The sequence below is a fragment of the Portunus trituberculatus genome, chromosome 49 (assembly GCF_017591435.1).
Source record: "Portunus trituberculatus isolate SZX2019 chromosome 49, ASM1759143v1, whole genome shotgun sequence".
Lineage (NCBI taxonomy): Eukaryota > Metazoa > Arthropoda > Malacostraca > Decapoda > Portunidae > Portunus > Portunus trituberculatus.
Window position 1 is genome coordinate 13,327,860 of NC_059303.1, and position 22,721 is coordinate 13,350,580.

Consider the following 22,721-nt stretch of genomic DNA (forward strand, 5'->3'; position numbering starts at 1 on the left):
TCTACTTATAAAATTGAACATTATTTCATTTTTCACTTCACAAAACTCAAAACTGTTCCATTTCATTCACTTTTGGACACATTTATCTTTGTGTCGCCCTCCCTCCTCCTTATCTTATCATTCCTGGCTGCGTGTATTTTTCATCCCATTCTTCCTCTTCTCTCTCTCTCTCTCTCTCTCTCTCTCTCTCTCTCTCTCTCTCTCTCTCTCTCTCTCTCTCTTTTGCATGAGTTGTTTACACGAAAGAGTCCTGTTATCGTGTTATCTTATTGAGTTGAGAGAGAGAGAGAGAGAGAGAGAGAGAGAGAGAGAGAGAGAGAGAGAGAGATACTATTACTACTACTACTACTACTACTACTACTACTACTACTACTACTACTACTACTACTACTACTACTACTACTACTACTACTACTACTACTACTACTACTACTACTACTACTACTACTACTACTACTACTACTACTACTACTACTACTACTACTACTACTATCTTATCTTTTGGCTTATTTCTTATTATCACTATGACGTCAATCTCTCTCTCTCTCTCTCTCTCTCTCTCTCTCTCTCTCTCTCTCTCATCATATCACAATGTTATCTTCGCTCTCCTCCGGTTTTGTGGTTTGAGTTCTTATCTTTGGTAGTATGTCTTGAGAGAGAGAGAGAGAGAGAGAGAGAGAGAGAGAGAGAGAGAGAGATATGGGGTGGTGGTGAAAAATAGGAATGCGTTATCTCTCTCTCTCTCTCTCTCTCTCTCTCTCTCTCTCTCTCTCTCTCCCCCCCTCCTCGTAATCAGCCAATGAGAGGAAGCCATGGAAAATGAACCAATCAACACACACACACACACACACACACACACACACACAGTTATCAGTTCATTTATTACCTTTGTTCCCAGTGGCGTGTTTCTTATCCCCTTATCTCTCACTTGGTCTTATCTCCATCTGGGCCAAGGAGTGGAGAGAGCTTGGTCTGTCACATTACCCTTATCAGCAACGGGGGGAGCAGTGAAGGGCCGGCGGTGAAGGGAATTGACGGCCTTGGAAATCAGAATATTATGCACTGAGTTTTTAGTTTAGTTGGTCCTTCAAATATTTCGTTTTCTGTAATTCATTTTCTTTTGTTTTTGCAGGAAGGGGCAACGTGGGAGGAACGGGAGTGTTGGTGTGGTAAGTATATTGTGTTGTTGTCTGTTTTCTTAGTCTATTACGTAGTGTTGAGTTGCAATTAACTAATACAGTGAGTTCTATATGGAATCGACTTTATCTAAACCACTCCATCACTTAGTCAAAAGCATATCCCAGTAATGCTTTTCTTAATACAGATTTTATAAGATGAGTTTAAGAAATGTTATGCACACAGACACCTCAAATGTATAACAGAACACAAGTAATAGTTCTCCTTAGTCAAACAAGTAACACAAGTCTCTGCGTATCATTTCCCTCAAAATTTAAACGAAACACAATTAACCATATAATTTTCCTTAGTCAAACAAGTAACACAAGTCTCTGCGTATCATTTCCCTCATGCCTTGAAGTGTTCTGAGTGTCGGGTGACTGGAATGGACTCAGTGGTCAGTCTCTTCGTGTGGAGTCAGCAGGGAGCCTTTAAAGGGTTGCACATATTTAGGCCTAGAAATGACAGGTGTATATAGCCAGGTGTGTTGTAATATGCCACGTGTAGATCTTCTAGTTTTATTTTTATTTATTTTTTTGTAACTTTCTTTATGTTCTCATGATCTTTAGTTCGTGATTTTTTTATTTTTTTTTATTTATGTAAGAGGAGAAATCTGGGTAGGAGCAACGAAAAGCAACTAATTAACAAAGCTCACTCAGATGTCAGGTCCCGAGCAGTCTGAGAGAGTTGGTCAAAAGAATGGGATAAATGTCTTGAAACCTCCCTCTTAAACCCTTTCAGTACTATAAGGCATCTTTACCACGAGTTTGGGTATGATAAGACGATTTTCTTGACATTAGGGAGGCTCTATGGGGATCAGAAGATTAATGGCCAGAATCTTCACTAATTTAATCCCCAGCTTAAGTTTCTGAAGCTGTATAAAATCACTATATAAGCAGAATGAATAGGAGAACGCGTCATAGCACTGGAGGATTAAATGAGTTCAGGTCACAGGAAGAAGGAGATACAAAAGCAGGTAGGGAGTTGATGAATGGCGTGTGTGATTATAGTGACCGAAGCGCGGGAGAGGCAGAGGGAGTGACCTTTCGCATAACACGGCCGGCATTTGTGTTCATCCTGCGTGGCATTTTGTAGGGCTTGTATTCTCAAACCCTTCTGCGCCTCACTTCCAGTACTTCAAAAGGCTTTACCTAAATTTATATGAGTTTTTAAGTTTTTTTTTTTTTCACGGCTCTAGTAACCCATTGACAAGATTTCTACGTTATTAACTGAAGAAACACTTTTGAAAACTCGGCTAATGATTTCTGTGGCCGTGGAAAATAGTCGTGGGGAGAGAATAAAGCGTTTTTAAGCAAGTTTTTATGTTTTTAGAGGCAGATTGACAAGATTTTCACATTACTAACTGAAGAAAAACTCTTGAAAACTCGGCTAGTCATCTCTTTGGCCTTGGGAAATAGTGGTGGTGAAAGAGCAGAGCGTTTCTCAAGACAGACCTTAGCGCAATATCAGAAACGCTTCCCTCTCTCACCACGACCATTTTCAAAGACCACAGAGACGATTAACCGAGTTCTAAAGAGTATTTGTCCTGTTAATGATACGGAAGACTTATCAATGTGTCACTAGAACTACAGAAACATCCTTAAAAACCCGTGTCACTTCAACTAGACCCCTTCGAAAATAGTGAAGGTGCTGTTGGGAAGTGTTTAAAAAAAGTGGGTCTTGAGCGCCATATTCAGAACAGCTACCATTTTCAAAGACCATAGAAAACGATTAGGGGAATTCTAAAGAGTATTTGCCCTGTTGATAATGCAGAAAACTTGTTAACACGTCGCTAGAATTACAGAAACATCCTTAAAAACACGTGTCACTTCATCTAGAGCCCTCTGAAAATTGTGAAGGTGCTGTGAGGCGCGGAAGTGTTATAGAATATGGGAGTTTTTGTAGCGTGGTAAGAACTTTGCCCTGCGCAGACCACCACAGGCCAGCCAGCACAGTCCAGCTCACCCCGGCCGTATCCTGGTGGGGAGGGACTTAGGGAGGAATAGTGATGGTGGTGGTGGTGGTGGTGATGGTGGTGGTAGTAAAGGTCAGGGAGCACTTGTGTTAATGTGAGTCAGTGACCACCACGTGTTGAAATGTTGCTTGTCTGATGTTATTTGTGTTTTTATTGTGATTTATTTATTTATTTTATTTTATTTTTGTTGTGCTTATTTGGTGTTGGTGATGGCTGAGGGTAAGTCATTGTTTTCTTGCTTGTTTAGTTTGTTCGTTTGTTGACGTATTTGTTTGTGTGTCTGTTTTATTTATTTGTTTACTTATTTATTCACCACCACCACCACCACCACCACCACCACCACCACCACCAACAACAACAACAACCACCTCCTATTGCAGCACAGTATAACACGCGATCAAAATATCAAACTTCAAAGGAAAAGAAAAGAATGAGAGAGAGAGAGAGAGAGAGAGAGAGAGAGAGAGAGAGAGAGAGAGAGAGAGACTGCAGTAATAATATCAAGTCTCGCGCGGCTCTTGGGTATTCATTCAGTCGGCCCTGGTAACACGAGGCTTGGTGCGTGGGCGGGGCAACTTGAGTCCGTGTGTGGGCGTGGACGTGTGTGTGCGTGCTTGAGTGTGTCTGGTTATGTGTGTGTGTGTGTGTGTGTGTTATATTTGTGTGTGTGTGTTTCACTGTTTGATCTGCTGCAGTATCTGACGAGACAGCCAGACGTTACCCTACGGAATGAGCTCAGAGCTCATTATTTCCGATCTTCGGATAGGCCTGAGACCAGGCACACACTACACACCGGGACAACAAGGTCACAACTCCTCGATTTACATCCCGTACCTACTCACTGCTAGGTGAACAGGGGCTACACGTGAAAGGAGACACACCCAAATATATCCACCCGGCTGGGGAATCGAACCCCGGTCCTCTGGCTTGTGAAACCAGCGCTCTAACCACTGAGCTGTGTGTGTGTGTGTGTGTGTGTGTGTGTGTGTGTGTGTGTGTGTGTGTGTGTGTGTGTGTATACTCAGTGTTCTCTCCAGTTATTCTATTGTTTGCGATAAGTTGTGTAGTTATCTCAAGGTTACTGGTGCAGGTGGCCAGGAAAATTATAAGTTGTTACAATGATTGCTATAGTTTTGTCTCATGTAATTCCAGAAGCACAAGTAATTTTTCATCCCATTTTGTTACATCATCTCTCTACGTAGGTTAACCCCTTCAACCATGGGACACATTTTTACCTTGAGATTTGTGTACGAGTAGACCGTTTTATTAGGAAAGATCTATGGACGTCAGAGGATTAATGGCCACAGTCTCCACTATTTTAATCCCTCACATAAGTTTCTGAAGCTGTTTAAAATCGCCAAATAGTCAACAGATTGAATAAGGAAACGCATCATGGTACTCAAGGGGTTAAACTGCTCACGATCTGATTATGTGTACAATGGAACCACGTGCGCTTTGGGGCCTGAGGGGTGTCCAAGCGCACTTGTTCGAATCTTGGCCACGATCGAAGTGTAGGTAGGGCTTCCTCACTCGGGGTAACGGTTCCCTAGCGCGTGGGTTTCCAGATAGGAGGTACCCAAAAATACCTCCTTTTCTCTTTAAATTCCCGTAAAAAGCCCACATGGTATAGAAAAAACACGACACTAAGTACTTTGACACACTACGAAATATAGAAAACGGTAACAGCTGCTTCAAAACCCACAGATACACCCACCAGACGCCACCAGCCCCAGGAAGCAGCCCCTGCACGCCCTCGCAGGGTAACATGGGCCCCGAGTCCTGCCAAAGAGCGCAGTACCCACCCCCAGGAACACCCCAGGGGACCACCACCACCCGAGGATGCCCCTGAAATACCCCAGAGGCACCCTAGTTCTACAGACGCCCCTTCCACCACATCCTCCTCCTCCTCTTCCTCCTCCTCCTCTTCCTCCTCCTCTTCCTCTTCCTCTTCCAGTTCGACTCCCCAGGGTGACACACGCCTCGAAGATCCTGAAGAAGGCGCTGCTAGGGGTTTGCTAGGACAGGAAGAACTGGCGGCCATAGGAGACTGGATGGCGGAGACCCGACAAGAGCTGAGGAGGATGCGTGAAGGAGAGCTCATAGGATCCTACAAACCAGTGTCCTTGAGTGGTGTCCTGAAGGATCTGGCGGCTGGGAAGTGAGTGGTGAAGGTTCTGCTATTGGATTGCATTGTATTTTCTCTTTTATTTTTATTTTCTTATTAAATGTATTAGTTTTTTTTTCGTCTATTTCGCTCTGCTTCGATTTTCCAAGATATTTATTTTTTCATGGTTCATTTATTCTTTGGTCAGTTTAAGAAGTTATTGATTCTTTTACCAGCTTTTTTTTTTTTTATTTATCCTATTTTTAATCTCTGTCTATTTCACTTTATTTCGATTTTTCCGGGTATTTTTTTATTGTTCATTTATTCTTGGTCAGTTTAAGAAGTTATTGATTTTTTTTTTTTACCATTTTTTATTTTGGTTATCGTATTTCTCAGTGTTTTCTGTATAAATGTGTCGTGATTTCTGACTCATCCGTCTTTCTTGCTCTCGAAGTTTGGACGAGGACAAGTTTCTCATCTCAAGGAGGGTTCAACATTACTTCAGGGAGGCTGTGAGGCGGGCCAGGGTGAGTAGTAATAGTGATAGTAGTAGTAGTAGTAGTAGTAGTAGTAGTAGTAGTAGTAGTAGTAGTAGTAGTAGTTGTTGTTGTTTTTGTTGTTTTTGTTGTTGTTGTAGTGATGGTAGTAGTAGTAGTAGGTTGTTATTGTAGTAGTAGTAGTAGTAGTAGTAGTAGTAGTAGTAGTAGTAATAGTAGTAGAAGAAGAAGTAGTAGAAGTAGTAATTGTTGTTGTTGTTGTTGTTGTTGTTGTTGTTGTTGCAATTATTGTTATGACCCTGAAAGCAAAGAACAATAACTTTTAAGAAGCCTCACCATCTTTTCATCGGCAGGAGAAGCGAAGAAGAGAGGAGGAAGAGGCACTCGCAGCCTCCTCCAGTAGAACAAGACCTCCACACCCCGACCTTACCCCAGCAGCGCCGCCCTCACGCCCACACCAGCCCACACAGCCGTCTCGACCACCACCACCACCACCACCACTATCACATTCTACTCACCCGAAACAACCCTTACGCCCACAAGCCCCAAGACAGCCTCCCTTACGCCCACAAGCCTCGAGACAGTCTCCCTCACGCCCACAAGCACCAAGACAGCCTCCTTCACACCCACAAGCCCCAAGACAGCCTCCTTCACGTCCACAAGCCCCAAGACAGCCTCCTTCACACCCACAAGCCTCGAGACAACCTCCTTCACGTCCACAAGCCCCAAGACAGCCTCCTTCACGCCCACAAGCTTCGAAAGAGCCTCCTTCACGCCCACAAATCCCCAGGCGCCTTCTCCACCTCGTTCTCATCCCTCTGCACATCCCCAGACTCATCCTACACCTCGTCCTCCTCATCCACTCACTCAGCCTTCCTCTCGTTCTCCTCACCGTCATCCATCCTCCCAACCCATACCTCAGACTCAGCCTCAGCCTTCCACTCAGCCTGACGAAGCGCCGCAGTGTCACCCCAGTTTCCCTTCCTTCCCCGCCTATCGCCCGCCGCCCTTGTTCTTTCAGTACCCCGGCGTGGCGAAACAGAGGAGTCATCGCGAGCACAGAACGAACAGAAAACGGGATGAAAAGAGAGCGGAGGAAAGTGACGGACGCGGAGGGATGGAGAGCCCCGATGCACAGATGGGTACAGCCGAAGTAGTCCCTCCGCGGCGCCGCCAGGAAAAGACTACAATAGACCCTCCGAAGCCAAGTCTCCAGGTCTCCACGCAAGCTTCTGTGGACATACCTCGAGGGAACACCTTTGAGAACCTTCCAGGGATCTCCATTGAGCCTGTAGCGGACCAGAGGACAGGAACCCAGCGGAGGAATGTGGTGATTCAAATGAGACATCGAAGCAGTGATGAATCCTCGCCTGAGAGTAATGGTGAAGGAGTGGCGGGACCTGGTGATGATGGAGATAATAGTGATGATGATGGTGGTGATGGTGGTGATGGTGAGGGCCTTGCTGCGAGTGTGAGGGTGAACAAGATGAGATAAGAGATGAAGATGGTGAGGAGCGAATACCTACACAACCACCACCACCACTTTCCCCACCACCACCACCCAATGAACCCTCACCAGCTGACGGAGACGGTGAAGGAGGCAGCCACACACCCCGCAGCACCCTACAAGACCCTGAACAGAGGAACTCAACACCGGTAGAAGAGAAGAGGAAAGAGACAGAGGAACACCACAACAAGAACGAGTCACGGCACAGCACAGCAGGAGGAACTGAAGGAGGCGGTGACGAGGAGAGACTTCCTGGCTACTTCCCTGAGGTGGTGTGGCGGGAGGTGACGGTCGAGGATAAGCTGGAGGAGGATATTGGCGGTGAAGGACAGGCTGGGCAGTTTCTGAGGGAGGCTGAGGAGAGGCTGCGGCAACATGACCTTCGGCAGCGCATCCTGGATAAGTAAGGGACGCCTCCTGATGTTCACTGGGAAAATTAAGATGTTTTTTTAGAGGTTGTGGTCTAAAGAGTTTATTTTTCACTTATTTTGATTTTGTTTAGTTAGTTATGTTCCTCTTAACAGAAAATTAATGGAGAAGTAAATTATTAAAAAAACGTGTCAACTGGGAAATACGTAATGTGTGTTTTTTAAAGAGTTTGTGGTCTAAAGAGTTTGTTTTCTCTATTTCACTTTTGACCTTAATTTGGTTTCGTTACTAGTGTCTCTCTTACAGAAAATTAATGGAGATAATTAGATATGTGTTCACCGGATTATTTTTTATTTTTAAGAGACTGGCTGAAGAGTTTGTTTTCACTACTTCTCTTTTTATCTTCATTTTGTGTAGTTGACAGTGTCCCTCTTGACGGAAAATGAATGGAGAAAATAATTAAATACGTGTTCACTGGGAAATTACGTTTTTTGAAGAGATTCTGACCTAAGGAATTTATTTTCCCTATTTATTTTAATTTTGTGTAGTTGACAGTGTCCCTCTTAAACAGATATTAAATGGAGAAGTAGATTATTGAATACGTGGGTGTCCATACTCAGACTTACCCTACACCTCATCCACCTCCTCGTCCGCCTCATCATCCACTCACTCAGCCTTCCTCTCATCTGCCTCATCCTCATCCACCCTCTCACTCACACTTCATCCTTCTACCACGCCCAAACTCACCCTTCCACTCAGCCAGTCACCAAATCACACCCTGACAACTTCCATCACTTCCCAGGCTGGTGGATAGGCTGCAGGTGATGATCCGCGGCGGTGTAGGCGATGGAGGTGGTGCAGGTGACGTGGCCGCGGTGTCTGGGGAGCGCGCGGCAGCAGAGGAATGGCACCGCGAAGATGAGCAGAAGCAAGAGGAGGAGGAGGAGGAGCAGGACGTGAATTCTCAGGTATGTCAGAGTAACTACTGTGTTCTCATCTGGTTAGGATTACATGAAATAAATGGAAAGTAAATAGATAAATGCAAATGTCAAACAGGTCATTATGTTGTTCATCTTGTGCCTCGTCTGCCCTTCTTGTTAATGAGAAAGATAGATGTCAAGCGAGTAATTGTGTTTCTCTTCACTATCTCTCTTGTCTATCCTCCTTGTAGATGAGAAAGAAAAATTGTCAAACGAGTCTTTATGTTTCTCTTGACTGTCTGTCTCGTTTGCCCTCCTTGTCGATATAAAACAGATGTCAAACAAGTCACTGTGTTTCTCTTCACTCTCTCTCTCTCGTCTACTCTCCTTCTAGGTAATAAGAATAGATGAATAATTGCACGAATGTCAAACCAGTCATTATGTTTCTAATTATGTGTCTCTTGTCTCGTCTGTCTGCCTTGTCTGTAGTGGTTGGTGGAGGCGACGCGGGAGGTGCTGGCGGAGGTGGTGCGCGAGAGGCTGGCCGCCGCCCGGAGAGAGGTGAGTGAGGGACAAGGAAGTAAGAGAGGAGGACGAAATGTATATACACTAGACGAGTAGGCAAATATGAAAGATGAAACCCAGATTTATATAACGAGTGAAGGAAGTCGATGGTTTGTTATTTGATTTGTATATTAAAGTGAGATAGAAAGTAAAGCACATTTGATTAACGAAGTACTATTATTATTATTATTATTATTATTATTATTATTATTATTATTATTATTATTATTAGCGTTATTGTTACCATATTTAGTGGTTTTTTTATTTAATTTATCTTTTTCCTTCCAGGCTGAAGCTTTGAATGCCCAGACGGAACAACCATCACCTCCTACAATGCCTAGCGGGGGTGAGGAGAGCGCATCATCCCCTCCACCCTCCCCCTCTCACTCCCCCTCACCCTCCTCCTCACCTTCACCCCCCGCTGAGTTCCCTTCCATGCAACCCTCTACCCCCATGCAACCTTCTCCCACCCATGCCCCTTCCATACACCCCCCTCCTGTACCCACACCACCACCTCGCTCCCCACCACCCAGAACCCCGTCCCTTTCACCCCCACGGAGGCAGGACACCCCTCCCAAACCTCCCCTCACCCCACAACTATCTGTAGAAGATGAGGAAAGGAGAGAACCAGTCCCTACCCCACCTGCCTCTCCCGCAGCCTCCCCTCCCCCAGTACCCGAGGCCCCACGGACACCACCCCGCACCCCAACACCTCCAAAGTACAAGCCTCAGATCCCCAGTCCACAAGGCACCCCAGAGAAGTCCCTTAGCTATGTCAAGGGTCCTGTGCAACCTGTCAGCCCTCCTTCACCTCCTTCTGCAGCGTCTCCGTCAGTAGGTGTGGGTCTTGTAGTGCCCGTGAAGACACCCTCGCCCTCTGACGTCCCTCCGATACCTGACGGCGCCGCAGCTGGGGATTACGTCACGCTAGTTAGTCAGGGCACTCAAGCGGACTATATTGCAAGGGTACCAGTGTGTGTGGGTGAAGGTATAGCTGTGGGTGATGAGGGCGTGGGTGGTGAGGGTGTACGAAGCGTCACGTCACCTGAGACACCCTCCGTCGTGTGTCACTCATCGCTGGACGTGACTGCCTCGTCTTTAGCTGAGGTGAGTGTCTCGTTAACCCCTTGAGTACCGGGACGCGTTTCCATATTCATTCTGCTTACTATTTGGTAGTTTTATACAGCTTCACAGATTCATGTGAGGGATTAGAATAGTGAAAACTGTGGCCATTAATTTTCTGACCTCCGTAGAGCCTTCCTAATGTCAATAAAATGGCCTAATCGTACACAAATCTCAAGGTAAAAGTGTGCCCCAGTACTGATGGTGTTACGGTGTGCTTTCTTTGATGTGGTTCCTTATTCTGCCTTGTATTCCTTGTATAGCTGTTTGAATGCTACCCTTGGTACGTTTTCTCTTGTCTTCATTCTCCTTACCATTCATTGTGTTCCTTCTGTATCCTGTGTTTTTTTTTCTCTCCTCACGTTGTCTTCACTACTGGTTTCTATTCCTTCTCTTTCTTATCATCTCTTTATGTCTACTTTATTCTTTTACGTATCTTTACTTCCTTCTTCATTTCTTCTTTATTCCTTCACTTTATCCCTGCTTCCTTCTTCATTTCCTGCTTCATTTCGTCTTTATTTGTTCACTTATCCCTTCTTCCTTCTCCATTTCTTCTATTCCCTCTCTCACACCATCTCTTTATCCCTACTTTATTCCTGTTTTCATTCCTTGTAACGATCATCTTCATAACCACCTCTCACCACTACACCTCTTCCAGCATTCCACCCTTATCCATTATTCTTTATACTCTTACGATCTTGACATTGCTACTCTTTTTCTAACACGTTCTCTGTTTGCCTACCACATTTCACTTCTCTACACTCCCGTACACTCCTTCGTTCTAATTTTTCGTCTTTATTCCTACGATCTTTTGCATTCTTACTCTTTTCTAACACACTTGTCTACCAAACACTCATTGTCTACCGTATTTCACTTCTCTACACTCTCGTACACTTCAACAGGTTCCAGACATCTCCTGCCAGTGTATATCTGAAGGGGAGGTGCTTGTGTCGTCAGTCGGGGAGCCAGGCGAGTGTCCCCCTGCCCAGCGTCTGCCGTCCCTGATGCGTGGGGTGTCCTGTGTCTCGTCCTCAGTGTGTCAGGTGAGCTAAAGGTGTTGTTGGCTGTGTATGGTCCATTACTTTCAAATCTCAGTCTTAAATTGCTTAGTTTTTATTTTTATTTGAATTTCATCTTATTTTTCGTTGTGGTGCTTACAGATTTTTATTTTCTCGTTTTATTTCAGTCTTGTGAACTGGAACATGTATCAGAGGGAGAGATAGAGAGTGAAGGAGTGATGGAGGAAGGAGAGGAAGAGGAGGAAGGGGAGGTGATGGAGGAAAGTAGAGAACAAGACGTACAAACCAGTGAGGAAGGAACAGTCCACCGACACACACAAAGTAAGTCAAAGTAAGCCTGTTCATGTTATTAGTGCTGAGTCAATAAGAAGATTACACATTGATGGGGACTGTAGATGGAATTAAGTAGCTTTTCTCATCCAGGGACTGCCACGTGTAGGCCTGACAACCTCTTGCAGTTCCCCTCACTGTATTATGTTCTTTTTCATTCACTCCACATAACGACATCACCGTTAATCATTACTCCACTTTACCTTGTCATTTAATCCACTCCAAACTCTCCACGTCTTACAGTATTTCTGCATTGCTGTTCTTACTTCTCCTCACGCCCTTGTATTGTTTGTCTTACTTCCCCTCACATCCTTGTATTACTGTTCTTACTTCCTCCTTGTCTCCGTATTCCTGTTCTCACTTCCCCTCACGTCCTTGTCTCCGCGTTCTCCCACCCTCCAGGTTCTGCTGTGTCCGTGGTGGTGGATGAAAGTTTCTCCATCGGTGAGGCGGCGGTGAGGTGCGATGCGGTAGGCGAAGGACGTGACCCAGCCTTCCTTGATCTTCAGCGACGCAACGAGGAGCTGATGAAGAGACTCGGGCAGTTTGGGTCCTTCTCCTTCCTCTTAAAGTCTACTTCGTTACAGCAGGAATCCTCTTCCTCCGCCTCTTCCTCTCCGTTTTCTCACTCTTGATTTGTCGTGTTGTTGTTTAGTTTGTATACGTGGTAGTGTCTTGTCTTCCTTCCTTGTGTGTGTGTGTGTGTGTGTGTGTGTGTGTGTGTGTGTGTGTGTGTGTGTGTGTTTAGTCTTGCAGTTTTTTTTATTCTCATTGAAATTAGAGTCTATAATGCTCTGTTTTGGGTTTTATCTGGGAATTTTGCACGTAGTTATAATAGTCACGATGTTCTGAGTCTCGCTATTCGAAGTGTTTTTAATCAGGGAATGGTTGTAATGTGCTTTGAAGTACTGGCTCGTCCGTGTCTTCCGCTCGTCCCTTTCGTCAGCTGATGTTCATGGTGAGTTAGGCTGAGAGGTTTCTTTTATAATATCTAACTTCCGTCCTCTCTCTATCTCATGTCCGTCCTTTCTTTAGGTGATTGGTAAAGACTGTGCAGGGTTTACCTTAGTGCGTCGCCTCGGTAGTTGCCTTGTTCACCCGCACAGCGAGATTACTCACTTAAGATGGTTATAATTCACGGTGAGTTGGCATATTTAGCTACTAGTTCGAAGATTATATGTATGTGTTTCATAATTTGAGTTACACTGGTTCATAATGTGTTCACTAGAGTTCTTGTCGTTTTTAATGTTAGAGTAACAATGGTTTTAATGGGAGAGTTACAATGTGTAGTTGCCTTACTGAGCCACTGACCGTCGTGATTAGAAAGGGAACGTGCCATTTATATTATACATGATGGTTTTTAGCAATAGTAAGAGGAGTTTTTATTTATTAATTAAACTTTGATGTGTTTTTTTTTAGTCTACAATAGAGTTAGTTTGCTGCGTGAACCACAGACTGAGGCTTTGTCGGAATGGTGGTTGCCTCGTTGCCTTGTGACGTCATGATGCCTTGCAAATCTCTTGAAACTTGAATTTTATCTGTGATTTTGTAGGAAGTATCACAAAATGTAATTTTGTACTACTTGATGCACGTCTGGTTCCTGCTCATCGTCGCTGATCGAGTGTCTTCGTATTTTTAGACGGAAAAAACACGAGAAGCTTCCACTCAGTGATAACGCGAGTCAAACAACTTGCCTCGCACATGTAGCCGCGGCGATCATTGCTTGCTAACCGGAATTAGTCTGTATCACCAACTATTTTCTGTATTAACATGTATTCTGTAGATATTTTAAACCTAACACGTCTTCAATGTACAAAAAGAGATGGGCTAAGAGTAAAAATTGGAGGCTCACGTGATATCTGGCAATTCAGTCCACCGCCCACCGCCCACCACCACCTACTCCCCCCACACGGCATTCGTCCACTCAGCGACAAAGAGGCCGGGGAGCAGCAGCAGGATGTGGGTGGACAGCTGGCGCCTTCCTATGTCACCCAGCTGTGTTGTGACTGGTGATGAGCCGAGCATACCAGCGTCACCACCACGTCCTGCACTCCACGCCACGCCACAACACTCTGGTAAGTTAGTGAAGACACATTATATTGTAATTAGATTAGGATTGCCATACTTCAGTATTTTCCCACACGTGTCCGGAATTCACGTGTCGAAATCTGCGTCCAGTTATTTCATTTGTACCACGCCAGCACGAAACACACACGCACACCCACACCTACGCACATCCACATCCACCCACCCACCACCACAGGGGCATTACTGGCGCCCCGACCCGCCAACCCCCCGCCAGCCCCTTCTAGACCCCGAGACCGCCTGCCCCTCTACTTCACCGTACAGCCAAATTATTTAGGGCGTTTTTAGAGTGTTTTGCAGGTGTTTCAAGGGTTCGCTGTGTGGAAGTAGGTGGAGGAAGTGGAGGTGGAGGGACGGAGTGTGTGAGAGGGAGGGGAGGGGAGATGGAGGTGGTGAGAAAAGGTACAAACAAACTACTTCGGCAATACTTAACGGTTTTTTTCTCGTTTATTATTGCAGTTTGCATTGTTTTTGTATTTCATTTATTGATAGGAATGTAAATCAAGTTTTAATCTGTAATAAGATCGTGTCTAGTTGTGTTTGTTTCTCGTTGAAATAACACTTCCGGCATTCTGATTTTCATTTTTTTTTTCATTTCTATTGATAGGATTGTTTTAGTGCTTGATATAAGAATTAGAAAATGTGAAAAACCTAACTCAAGTAATAATATTCCGTAGGATGTCAAACTGTTCGTATTTTTAAATTCAAAATTTTTAACGGTACGAAAATAAAAAACAAAAGTCTTTATACGGCAAGGAATCTGTGTTTTCTTTATTTGTTTGAAAAGCAAAATTTTCGTATCCATAAAATGCAACATGTGTTGTGGCTGTGCTTTCCTTCTCGACATTATGAAGTTTGTGATCTCGTTATTTTGAAATACGGAGTGTTCGTTGGACATCGTTTTGTAAACAATCGACTCGGTAACGTTTTTATATTTTGGTTATTAGTCAAAGTATTTGTTGCGTCAAAAAATGTAGTACATTACAGTCTGGGCCCCTTTTTTCTTTTTGCGATTTTTAAAATGAATTACGTACGTAAGTAATGGACCACGCGGGCACCTCAGCCGGGGGTAGGACAAAAACTCACCGGACAAAAACTCACCGGACATTAATTCATCGGACAAAAACTCACCGAAAAATGTTTAAGGAGGACAAAATATAATATTTAAAATCGTAAAAGAATGTAAAACTTAAATGATTTATTAATGAAATTAATATGAAATTAATGAAATTCCTGGGTTTAAAAGCGGACACAATGCCCAACAGCTCGAAGAAATTCCTCTGTGGATTTTCTACCAGCAACTATATCTTCACATAGATTCTTTAAACGTTTCTAAGACGAACATAGTTTCTCTTGGTTCTCTTCTTTGGAGGTTCGCCTCGGTCATCTTGCAGCATCATGGTTTTGACTAGGGCTTCATCCTTCCTAATGTTATCAATAACAGTGTAAAAAGATGGATGAGAATGACCAACAAGCTGCTTGAACGATGAATTCCAGGTTTCACTCATATTGTTTGTTCGAGCTTCATCATTTAGGGTATTATTGTGCACATTCCATATATCTGGCGGAAAAGAAGGTGGTAGTCGTCGAATATTGCATTGCAGTGCTTCTGGATCTTCATTATTTCCAGGAAGTCGTACATGACGGAATGTACCTGTAACATATGTCCTGTCAAAGTATGAAAGGAGGTCTTCAAATTCTTCAGGAGTGTTGTCCTTCAAAATGCCATACCTTCCTGGACCTTTTCTAATGGAAGAAATGCTAACCCATCCATCATTCCACAGAACAGTCTGCAATCATCATTTTCACGGTAGCGATTCACAAGCCCTAATTCCTGTATCTTACGCCATGTACTTTGCGTCAAGTGGAAGAAACATCCTTTAGTGGTTACTTGAGGACCTAAAATGCTACTGACAGCCTGCATGGCGGATTTTTCAAAATCTAATACAATTTCTGTGGGATCTGGTGTGAATCCTAGTCGTTCACAACCATCTACAATACTTTGAAGCAGTTCTTCATATACATTTTGTGACTTTCCTGACAAGAATGCATACACGCAGGAAACTGCTGTTTCACCTAATGGTACTCTAATAACATAAAGTTGCTGGAAAATTTCTGGAGCCATAGCAAAATTCCCGTCCATAAACCACGTACGGGTCCGGCACATTAATCGCAAGCACTCATCAGTAGCATATACAACCATTCTGTTGCAGGCATCCGAACCACTGTCATGCAACAGGAATTGTCGTGACTGTTCACCAGACGTACGTTTCCATTCATCTGTAATATTTAGTTCACGTACATTTGCAGGTTCTTTAGGTAATGCGCCTCGCCTCTGCCGACGAAGATCACGTCTGCATGTATCTAGCTGACCAATGTTGGCACGAACCTCGTCACTTGCAGACTCCAACCCCTGAGCAAGCAGCTGGTTTGGTCGACATTTAGTTTCTCCTGCCTGCTGTTTTAGGGTTGCTCTTAATTTTGTGACATAAACTAAGGCTTCGTCTGCTTCATGGTTGTGATCAACAAAGGTGCGCGGATTCTGCAACTAAAACCAAAAATATAATTTAGTGACAAAGACTGGCTTCTGAAGATAATTCAATGATGGAAAGGTATTTTCATGCAGCAGATTGTTAAAACCGAAATGAAAAGTTTATGATCAAAAGTGTAAAGGAAGTATAACCTTAATGAAACTCCTTACATTTATATCCGTAGTTAGGGCTCCCTTGCATTTCAGGCTTGATTGTTGACAGCACTGCCATCGTATCCATTCATTCTTCGATATCTTCTTCACGTACATATATCCATGAAAGCACAGTTTTTGGCCACCCTTGTTGTTTTCGATGATCTCCATTGCTACTGATATGGGTGAAAGAAATTTGAACACTACTACAATAACGGATAATATTTCGAAGCATGTTTCGTAATGTATCGTAAGATGTCTTACTTAGTGTCGAAGCATGTTTCAAATGTTTCAAAATAGACTCTCTTTAAAGCGTCGTAACATGTCTCAAATCATGCTTCGTTTTTATCTTCTTTTTTTAGATGTTGTTCGGTGAGTTTTTGTCCTCCTTACACATTTTCCGGTGAGTTTTTGTCCGGTGCGTTTTTGTCCGGTGAGTTTATGTCCGGTGAGTTTGTCCGATGAGTTTTTGTCCGGGCCCCCCTCAGCCGTGCCATCCCCCTCAGGTCAATCCACCAATGTTTGCTTGCACCTCCTTGTGTTTTCAGACGCAGAGAGTGAAGCAAAGCCAAAATCAACCACCAAAATAGATAAATAACCCATTATTGTGTTAAATTAGGCGATAGTTATGTATACCTTCGTTCAGACCGCCCGGCGCCCGCCATGACCCGGACCAAGACGCTCCTACACCAACCCCCGTCCCTTTCCGTGTCAACTCATCAACGTTTCCTTCAATTTTCAGTGTTTCCCAGGCATTTCCTGCTGTTGCCCACATGAAATGCATAAAGTGTAGTGACAGGAGGAATAAATCACGAAAGTGTGTGAGGGAGTGTAGCAGTAGTACCAGCAACATTATTATTGGTGTGTGTGTGTGTGTGTGTGTGTGTGTGTGTGTGTGTGTGTGTGTGTGTGTGTGTGTGTGTGTGTGTGTGTGTGTGTGTGTGTGTGTGTGTGTGTGTGTGTGTGTGTGTGTCCGTCTGTCTGTCTGTCTGTGTTATGCTCAAGGAAGAGGCCATCATCACTCCTCGGTATCTCGCTTGAATTGAGTTGTGCCTTGAGGCCACCTAAATATAGTGAGTGGGTGACACTGGCGGCTGGCGGCTGTCACTGTCAGGCCGGTGGTGGTGTTCAGCCCACGTATGCATAATCCCGAAGCCTGGAAGGGTATAAAACATCGGAGAAATTATATATCCTGTATGGAATCGATGCTCCCTGCCTTTCCTTCGTGGCATGACACGCCTTACATTGCATGCTAGTCCTTTCTCTTTAACCTGCGTTGATATAGGCGTCAGTTTGGATTATTGTTCGCTGGTATGTGGCCTTGTGACTGTTATTGTAGTAAAGATAATTAACTTGAGTTTTTTTTTATTGATTTCCATGATTTCCAACTTTATATATGGTGTTAATCAAGATGTGCATTAGTATGATAGTTAATGTATGGCAATTGGCAACCCTGCATGACATCCCTAAATTTGTTATGAAGTATTGAAGTAGCAGGTGATTATCTTAGTTTATTTTCCTTGCTTGTTGCCTTCTTCAATTCAGATACTCTATACAGACCCTCAGATATTTAAGACTCATATAGAGTTGTCAAATCTGTTATATTTATTGAACTTGTGTAAAGTAATGTATATGTTACTGAAGCTGAGTGTAGACTTGCCTCTTGCCTCTTTATACTATGTCAAGATTCAACACTAGCTGTGCATGCAATTATTAGCTTTTTTGTGGTATTGATGATTTGATGGGATAAGTAAAGGTAACAGGGCAGCAGGTGGTGTGACAGGGTAGCAGGTGGTGTGACAGGAGGTGGTGTGACAGGGTAGCAGAGAGTGAATCAGTCATTATACTCGCTAGAGGCACATTCCTGGCTCCCTCATGACAGAGCTTGTTGGGGCCTGGGTTTTCTGCCCTGCCCATGGGGTGGCGGTGTCCTGAAGAGTGAGTGAGGTTTTTGACATTGTTGTAGTCGCCGATAAACACTGCTGGACACCTGACCCCCATAGACCACTAATTGACTACTCTTCATGTATTAATGCTAATCTCTCGTGTCCCTCACCCAGGAGGAATGTTCCCCTATTCTCACCCGTCCCCCCTATTACACACACACACACACACACACACACACACACACCATTGTGTAGTGCTTAGCACACTTGGCTCACAACCGAAGAGGCCTGGGTTCGAGTCGTGGGCACGGTGAGGCAAATGGGCAAGCTTCTTAATGTGTAGCCCCTTTTCACCTAAAAGCAAGTAGGTACAGGATGTAACTTGAGGGGTTGTGGCCTCACTTTCCCAGTGTGTGGAGTGTGTTGTGGTCTCAATCCTACCCAAAGATCGGTCTGAGTTCTGAGGTCGTTCTGTAATGGGAAAAAGGCTGGCTGGGTAACCAGCAGATGACTGTGGTAAAAAATAAATTACATGCACGCACGCACACACAGTGCAGTGTAGTGGTTACCCGACTCGGCTCACAACCAAGGAGGCCCGGGTTTGAGTCCTGGGGTGCAGTGAGGCATATGGGCGAGCCTCTTAAATGTGTAGGTCTGGTTCACCCAGCAGTAAATGGGTATGGAATGTAATTTGAGGGATTATGATGGCCTTGCTTTCCCAGTGTGTGGAGTGTGATGTGATCTCAGTCCTACCCAAAGATTGATCTATGAGCTCTGAGCTTGCTCTGTAATAGGAGAAAGCTGACTGGGTGACCAGCAGGTGACTGACTACAATACATATGTACTGTGCTTACATATTTGTTTGATACATCTTTAGGTTCAACCTGTGTGAGACTCAGTTAACATTGCTTTCACTGAAAGGTATTGCTGCATTAGTTCTGTTAATGTGTGAAGTAGCCAGGCCTGGAGCTTCTGCCTCCCACTAGGGACACAAACATTAATGTATGATTTGGCCTAAGAAATATTTATATAAGGAACTTTGTCAAAGAAAGAAATGCATGTAACTCAACAAAGATTTATTACTGATAGCAGTGAAGGCTTAATTCTTCAGGTAAGTCAGTGTCTTACCTGGCCTCACCTGCTCGTCTCAATGATGAGTGTATTTCTGAAGAAATACCATTGAGTTAGTCAAAATAAACCTAATATACCTAGGAAGGCATATATTGATATGTTCCCAACCCTATAAGCATCCCAACTCTAGCAATACTTCAGCACAGAAGTAAGCTGAATTTACTGTATATTGTCTAATAACAAGAGATTAAAAAGGCTATCTGGCAAAATAAGTACCTGGAAAATGATAAAAAGACTTTGGTAATGTACTTGTGTTGGGCATTAAAGCTTGAGTTAGTCTGGCACCAGAGTACCTGGTGGTTAGGACACTTACCAGTTAAAAGGTTTTATAGACAAGACGCGACATTTCTGGTACCAAGTGTAAGACGCCAGTCTCGTTCTAAAAATAACCGAGGCAGGCCAGGTGCCCTAACTAGCTGCGTGAGCCCGAGGGCCACTATCACAGGCGCCTGCACACGGCACCATCTAACTATCACACTGTGGCTGGTGCCACTCTTATCAATAATTAAAAATATACAAAATTATATACACACACTGTACACATCACTTCTTTTCCTTTGTATTATCAGGACTATCTGGGAAGAACACTTTGGTGATCACAATGTCGCCGGTGCTGAGAGTCTGACAGCTGGTGTCAGCCCTGCTGGCGGAGGACTGGGGCGAGGCACCTCCGTGCTGGTGGTGCGGCACAGTGTTGGGGGAGGGGGAGGGGGCAGAGACATGGCACGGGCAGCAGCAGGGCGCCGGTGGGCTGATGCTGGCCGGCGCTGCAGGGGAGGACGCCCCGGAGCCCTGAGTGGCGGCCGCCAGGATGGCCTCCAAGCGGTCAATCTTCTCGAGGCGGTCCATGGCCTCGTTGCTCAGCACCTGGTCCACCATGTTCATGCTGGTGGTGAGGGACGGGGAGCCGCCGTACCCGTCCACCTCTGCCTCGCCATTACAGCGTGGGGACAGCAGGCCGCCGCCGGACCCCCCTGACCCCCCAGAGCCCACGCTGCTCAGGCTGGGGAACTCGGCATCCTCCATTCCCTCGCGGTCGTCATCGTCGTCGTCATCGCTATTGTCGTCCTCGTCCTCCCCATTCTTGTCTGGAGATTCGTCCCTGGTGGAGGAGAGACGGTCAGCGAGTGTGTCATGGAGGGAAGGATGACCACCTACTACCACACTTGCCACACAGGCAGGTTTGTTGAGAATTGATATTACGTACTGGTTGTAGCTCAAATTTGTAAATAATCCTCATTTTGAAAATTATCCCAATTACCTTACTTGATTATAACAACTCTGAAACACATGCAATAATATAATGCTCGACTTGCATAATGTCATATAGCTCAGCAGTTACTATGCTCCGAATCTTTCATACATACTTCAAGATATTAATTCCTTCCAAGGCATTGTAATAGATTTAAAAGTTTGTTGTAACCAGTACAAGTGAAAGAAAGGAAAAGATATGCTGCTTAAAATGAATTTACCTTTCCTTTTTACTCTGCAGGCGTTCCAGCTTTTTGGCGACTTTGTACGAGCCTTCCAGCTTCTCCCGTTCCTCATCGCTCAGCTCAAGATACCTGCGGGACACAAGTGTTAGTTTCCGCCACCAGCCTCACACTCACTTTAACACAAGGATTCCAGTACAGTGTGTTGAGATGTGTGTACATACACAAGACCAACAGTTTGTCTTATTTTGAGATAGTGAAGTGATTTTGTTAATTTTGTTTTAAATGTGACAGGTTAGCATGGTGACATCCCTTTCCATTTAATACTAGTGCTATTGATCATATTTATTCAAAGAGTCAAAGACAGTCCTGATTTGAGTTTGGTTTTTGTGACAGATGTGTGAGGCAGCAGGAGGGACAGAGTCAGTCCTGCAAGGAGGAGTTGCTTGCTATTCTACACATCAACCAATGCCTCTACTGTGCTGCTGCTGCTGTACATTCATTATTAGCATAGTCACCAGTCCTCACCATGATACACCACCACCACCACCAGCAGGACATGGTAGGTATGGGATCATGGTACTCACATTCAAGAAAGTATGAAGCTAGTCATGTATGTAATTATTAATACTGTTTTAGTAATGTTCAATATTTGGCCAATACTAGCCTTTAGTCCTTTGTATCAAGATTCAGTCACTGCATAACTTTTTCCAAGTATCTGTTCCAGTTTGTCAGGAAATACTAAAGATAAAACTTAAAATTTCCTACATACTTTTTTCTTGATCCGGGCAGAGCTTGGTGTGTGTGTGTGTGTGTGGCGCTGACTGACCTGAGCTGATGTCTTCCAATTGGCATCACCTTCACTGCCTTCAGCTGTGGCACCTGACCTTGCTGACAGAGTGCTCACTGCTTGTCTTTTATTCACTTCATCCCTTCACTTGCCAGGTATGTTTTATTCATCGTGAGCAGTGACACATGCACACAGTTGCTCCCAATACAGAGTGTGGCAGTATCCTCAGAATCCTTAAACCAATTTGCACTTTTGCTTTGGTTTGTCATTCTTTATACAAAGTTTTAAAGTGAAATGTTATGATTTATTTTCTTGTATCTTTTTTGTCATAATCTTTAAGTATAAAGTGAAATGTTGTTAATATTGCCATGTATCTTTCTTCCCCACATAATGCCTTACAACATTCAGTTTAGCACTATTTACATTATTCATTAATTAACTTCTCTCCTCCACAGGGACTTCCTTCATGCTGGGACCACTGTGGATGCTGTCACTGCTGCTGCTGCTGCTATCCCCACCACCCCCAAGAGAGCCCTGATCCCTGCCATTACTGGTGTGTTAGACTCATTAGCTGGCTGTGATGCTGGTGATGAGCTGCAGTTGTGTATTAAGAGTTCAAAGGACTCCCAGACTTTATTATTTTTATTTTTTTTTTAATAAAATTTTTCTGCCAAACTTGGGACTGTTTTTCTCCGGAGACTCTTTCAGGTAAATTTTCTGCCAAAATACCCCATACTTTATGACCTAAGGTTGGAGACTTTCAGGTAAATGCCATACTATTATTTATGCCCTATGCATGTGCCATACTATTATTTATGCCCTATGCATGCAGGCAGTCTAAAAGCTAACTAACTAAACTTAAACTACTTAAACTTTTTATAGTTACACCCCTCATGTTACGCCAACTTTTATATAGTTACACCCTCATGTTACAAGGCCTCTAGACATTGATAGGACTGGCCTTCACATAATGGTCTGTCTTGTATGTAAATTCTTAATTTTAACGAACAAATCTCGTTTCGAGTTTCATATGAAAGAGGTTTCTGTAACTCACTGGGAACTGGCCTGGTCTCCTGCAAGGAGCCATAATTACATACATGTAGTAAGTCTTTGTCAGAATGTCACTACAT

At 44.1% G+C, this 22,721-nt stretch overlaps 4 protein-coding genes across 11 annotated transcripts in view; 3 read left to right on the plus strand and 1 right to left on the minus strand.

Annotated features, from left to right (window-relative positions):
* Positions 1-5,197, plus strand: part of LOC123499362 — a 265,739-nt gene extending 260,542 nt beyond the window's left edge. For all 5 annotated transcript variants that reach the window (XM_045247271.1, XM_045247274.1, XM_045247273.1 and 2 more), the window contains exons 5-6: positions 1,133-1,169; positions 4,856-5,197. In XM_045247271.1, coding sequence (XP_045103206.1) covers positions 1,133-1,169; positions 4,856-4,915 — 97 coding nt within the window. In that variant the 3' untranslated portion in view covers positions 4,916-5,197. The remainder of the gene's footprint in view (positions 1-1,132; positions 1,170-4,855) is intronic.
* Positions 5,198-5,202: 5 nt separating this feature from the next.
* On the plus strand, positions 5,203-7,666 carry LOC123499277 (cell surface glycoprotein 1-like). Its single transcript, XM_045247078.1, has 3 exons — positions 5,203-5,309; positions 6,191-7,223; positions 7,394-7,666. The coding sequence occupies exons 1-3, from the start codon at positions 5,203-5,205 to the stop codon at positions 7,664-7,666; spliced, it is 1,413 nt and encodes a 470-aa protein (XP_045103013.1).
* Positions 7,203-22,266, plus strand: LOC123499359 (fibrous sheath CABYR-binding protein-like). 4 transcript variants are annotated; one of them, XM_045247266.1, is made up of 12 exons: positions 7,203-7,662; positions 8,431-8,596; positions 9,038-9,109; positions 9,401-10,219; positions 11,137-11,277; positions 11,421-11,574; positions 11,986-13,658; positions 19,938-20,549; positions 20,861-21,013; positions 21,198-21,367; positions 21,594-21,746; positions 22,047-22,266. In XM_045247266.1, the coding sequence occupies exons 2-7, from the start codon at positions 8,453-8,455 to the stop codon at positions 12,216-12,218; spliced, it is 1,563 nt and encodes a 520-aa protein (XP_045103201.1). In that variant the 5' UTR covers positions 7,203-7,662; positions 8,431-8,452; the 3' UTR covers positions 12,219-13,658; positions 19,938-20,549; positions 20,861-21,013; positions 21,198-21,367; positions 21,594-21,746; positions 22,047-22,266. The 4 variants fall into 4 exon arrangements, with proteins under 4 accessions (XP_045103201.1, XP_045103199.1, XP_045103200.1 ...); XM_045247264.1 differs by having other exon boundaries at positions 21,198-21,363; XM_045247265.1 differs by having other exon boundaries at positions 20,861-20,948; positions 21,198-21,363.
* LOC123499357 (egalitarian protein homolog) overlaps positions 19,297-22,721 on the minus strand; it is a 60,816-nt gene continuing 57,391 nt past the window's right edge. Inside the window, exons 7-8 of the mRNA XM_045247259.1 lie at positions 20,841-20,933; positions 19,297-20,470 (exon numbers count right to left, since the gene is read on the minus strand). Coding sequence (XP_045103194.1) covers positions 19,912-20,470; positions 20,841-20,933 — 652 coding nt within the window. The 3' untranslated portion in view covers positions 19,297-19,911. The remainder of the gene's footprint in view (positions 20,471-20,840; positions 20,934-22,721) is intronic.

Bases quoted from the DNA above. Each gene is read 5' to 3' on its own strand.
- LOC123499277 (XM_045247078.1), top strand. From the start codon at position 5,203: ATGGCGGAGACCCGACAAGAGCTGAGGAGGATGCGTGAAGGAGAGCTC. The intron at 5,310-6,190 runs GTGAGTGGTGAA...TTACCCCAGCAG, and splicing joins AAGGATCTGGCGGCTGGGAA to CGCCGCCCTCACGCCCACAC. The intron at 7,224-7,393 runs GTGAGGGTGAAC...GACCCTGAACAG, and splicing joins GTGAGGGCCTTGCTGCGAGT to AGGAACTCAACACCGGTAGA.
- LOC123499359 (XM_045247266.1), top strand. From the start codon at position 8,453: ATGATCCGCGGCGGTGTAGGCGATGGAGGTGGTGCAGGTGACGTGGCC. The intron at 8,597-9,037 runs GTATGTCAGAGT...CCTTGTCTGTAG, and splicing joins AGCAGGACGTGAATTCTCAG to TGGTTGGTGGAGGCGACGCG. The intron at 9,110-9,400 runs GTGAGTGAGGGA...TTTTCCTTCCAG, and splicing joins TGGCCGCCGCCCGGAGAGAG to GCTGAAGCTTTGAATGCCCA.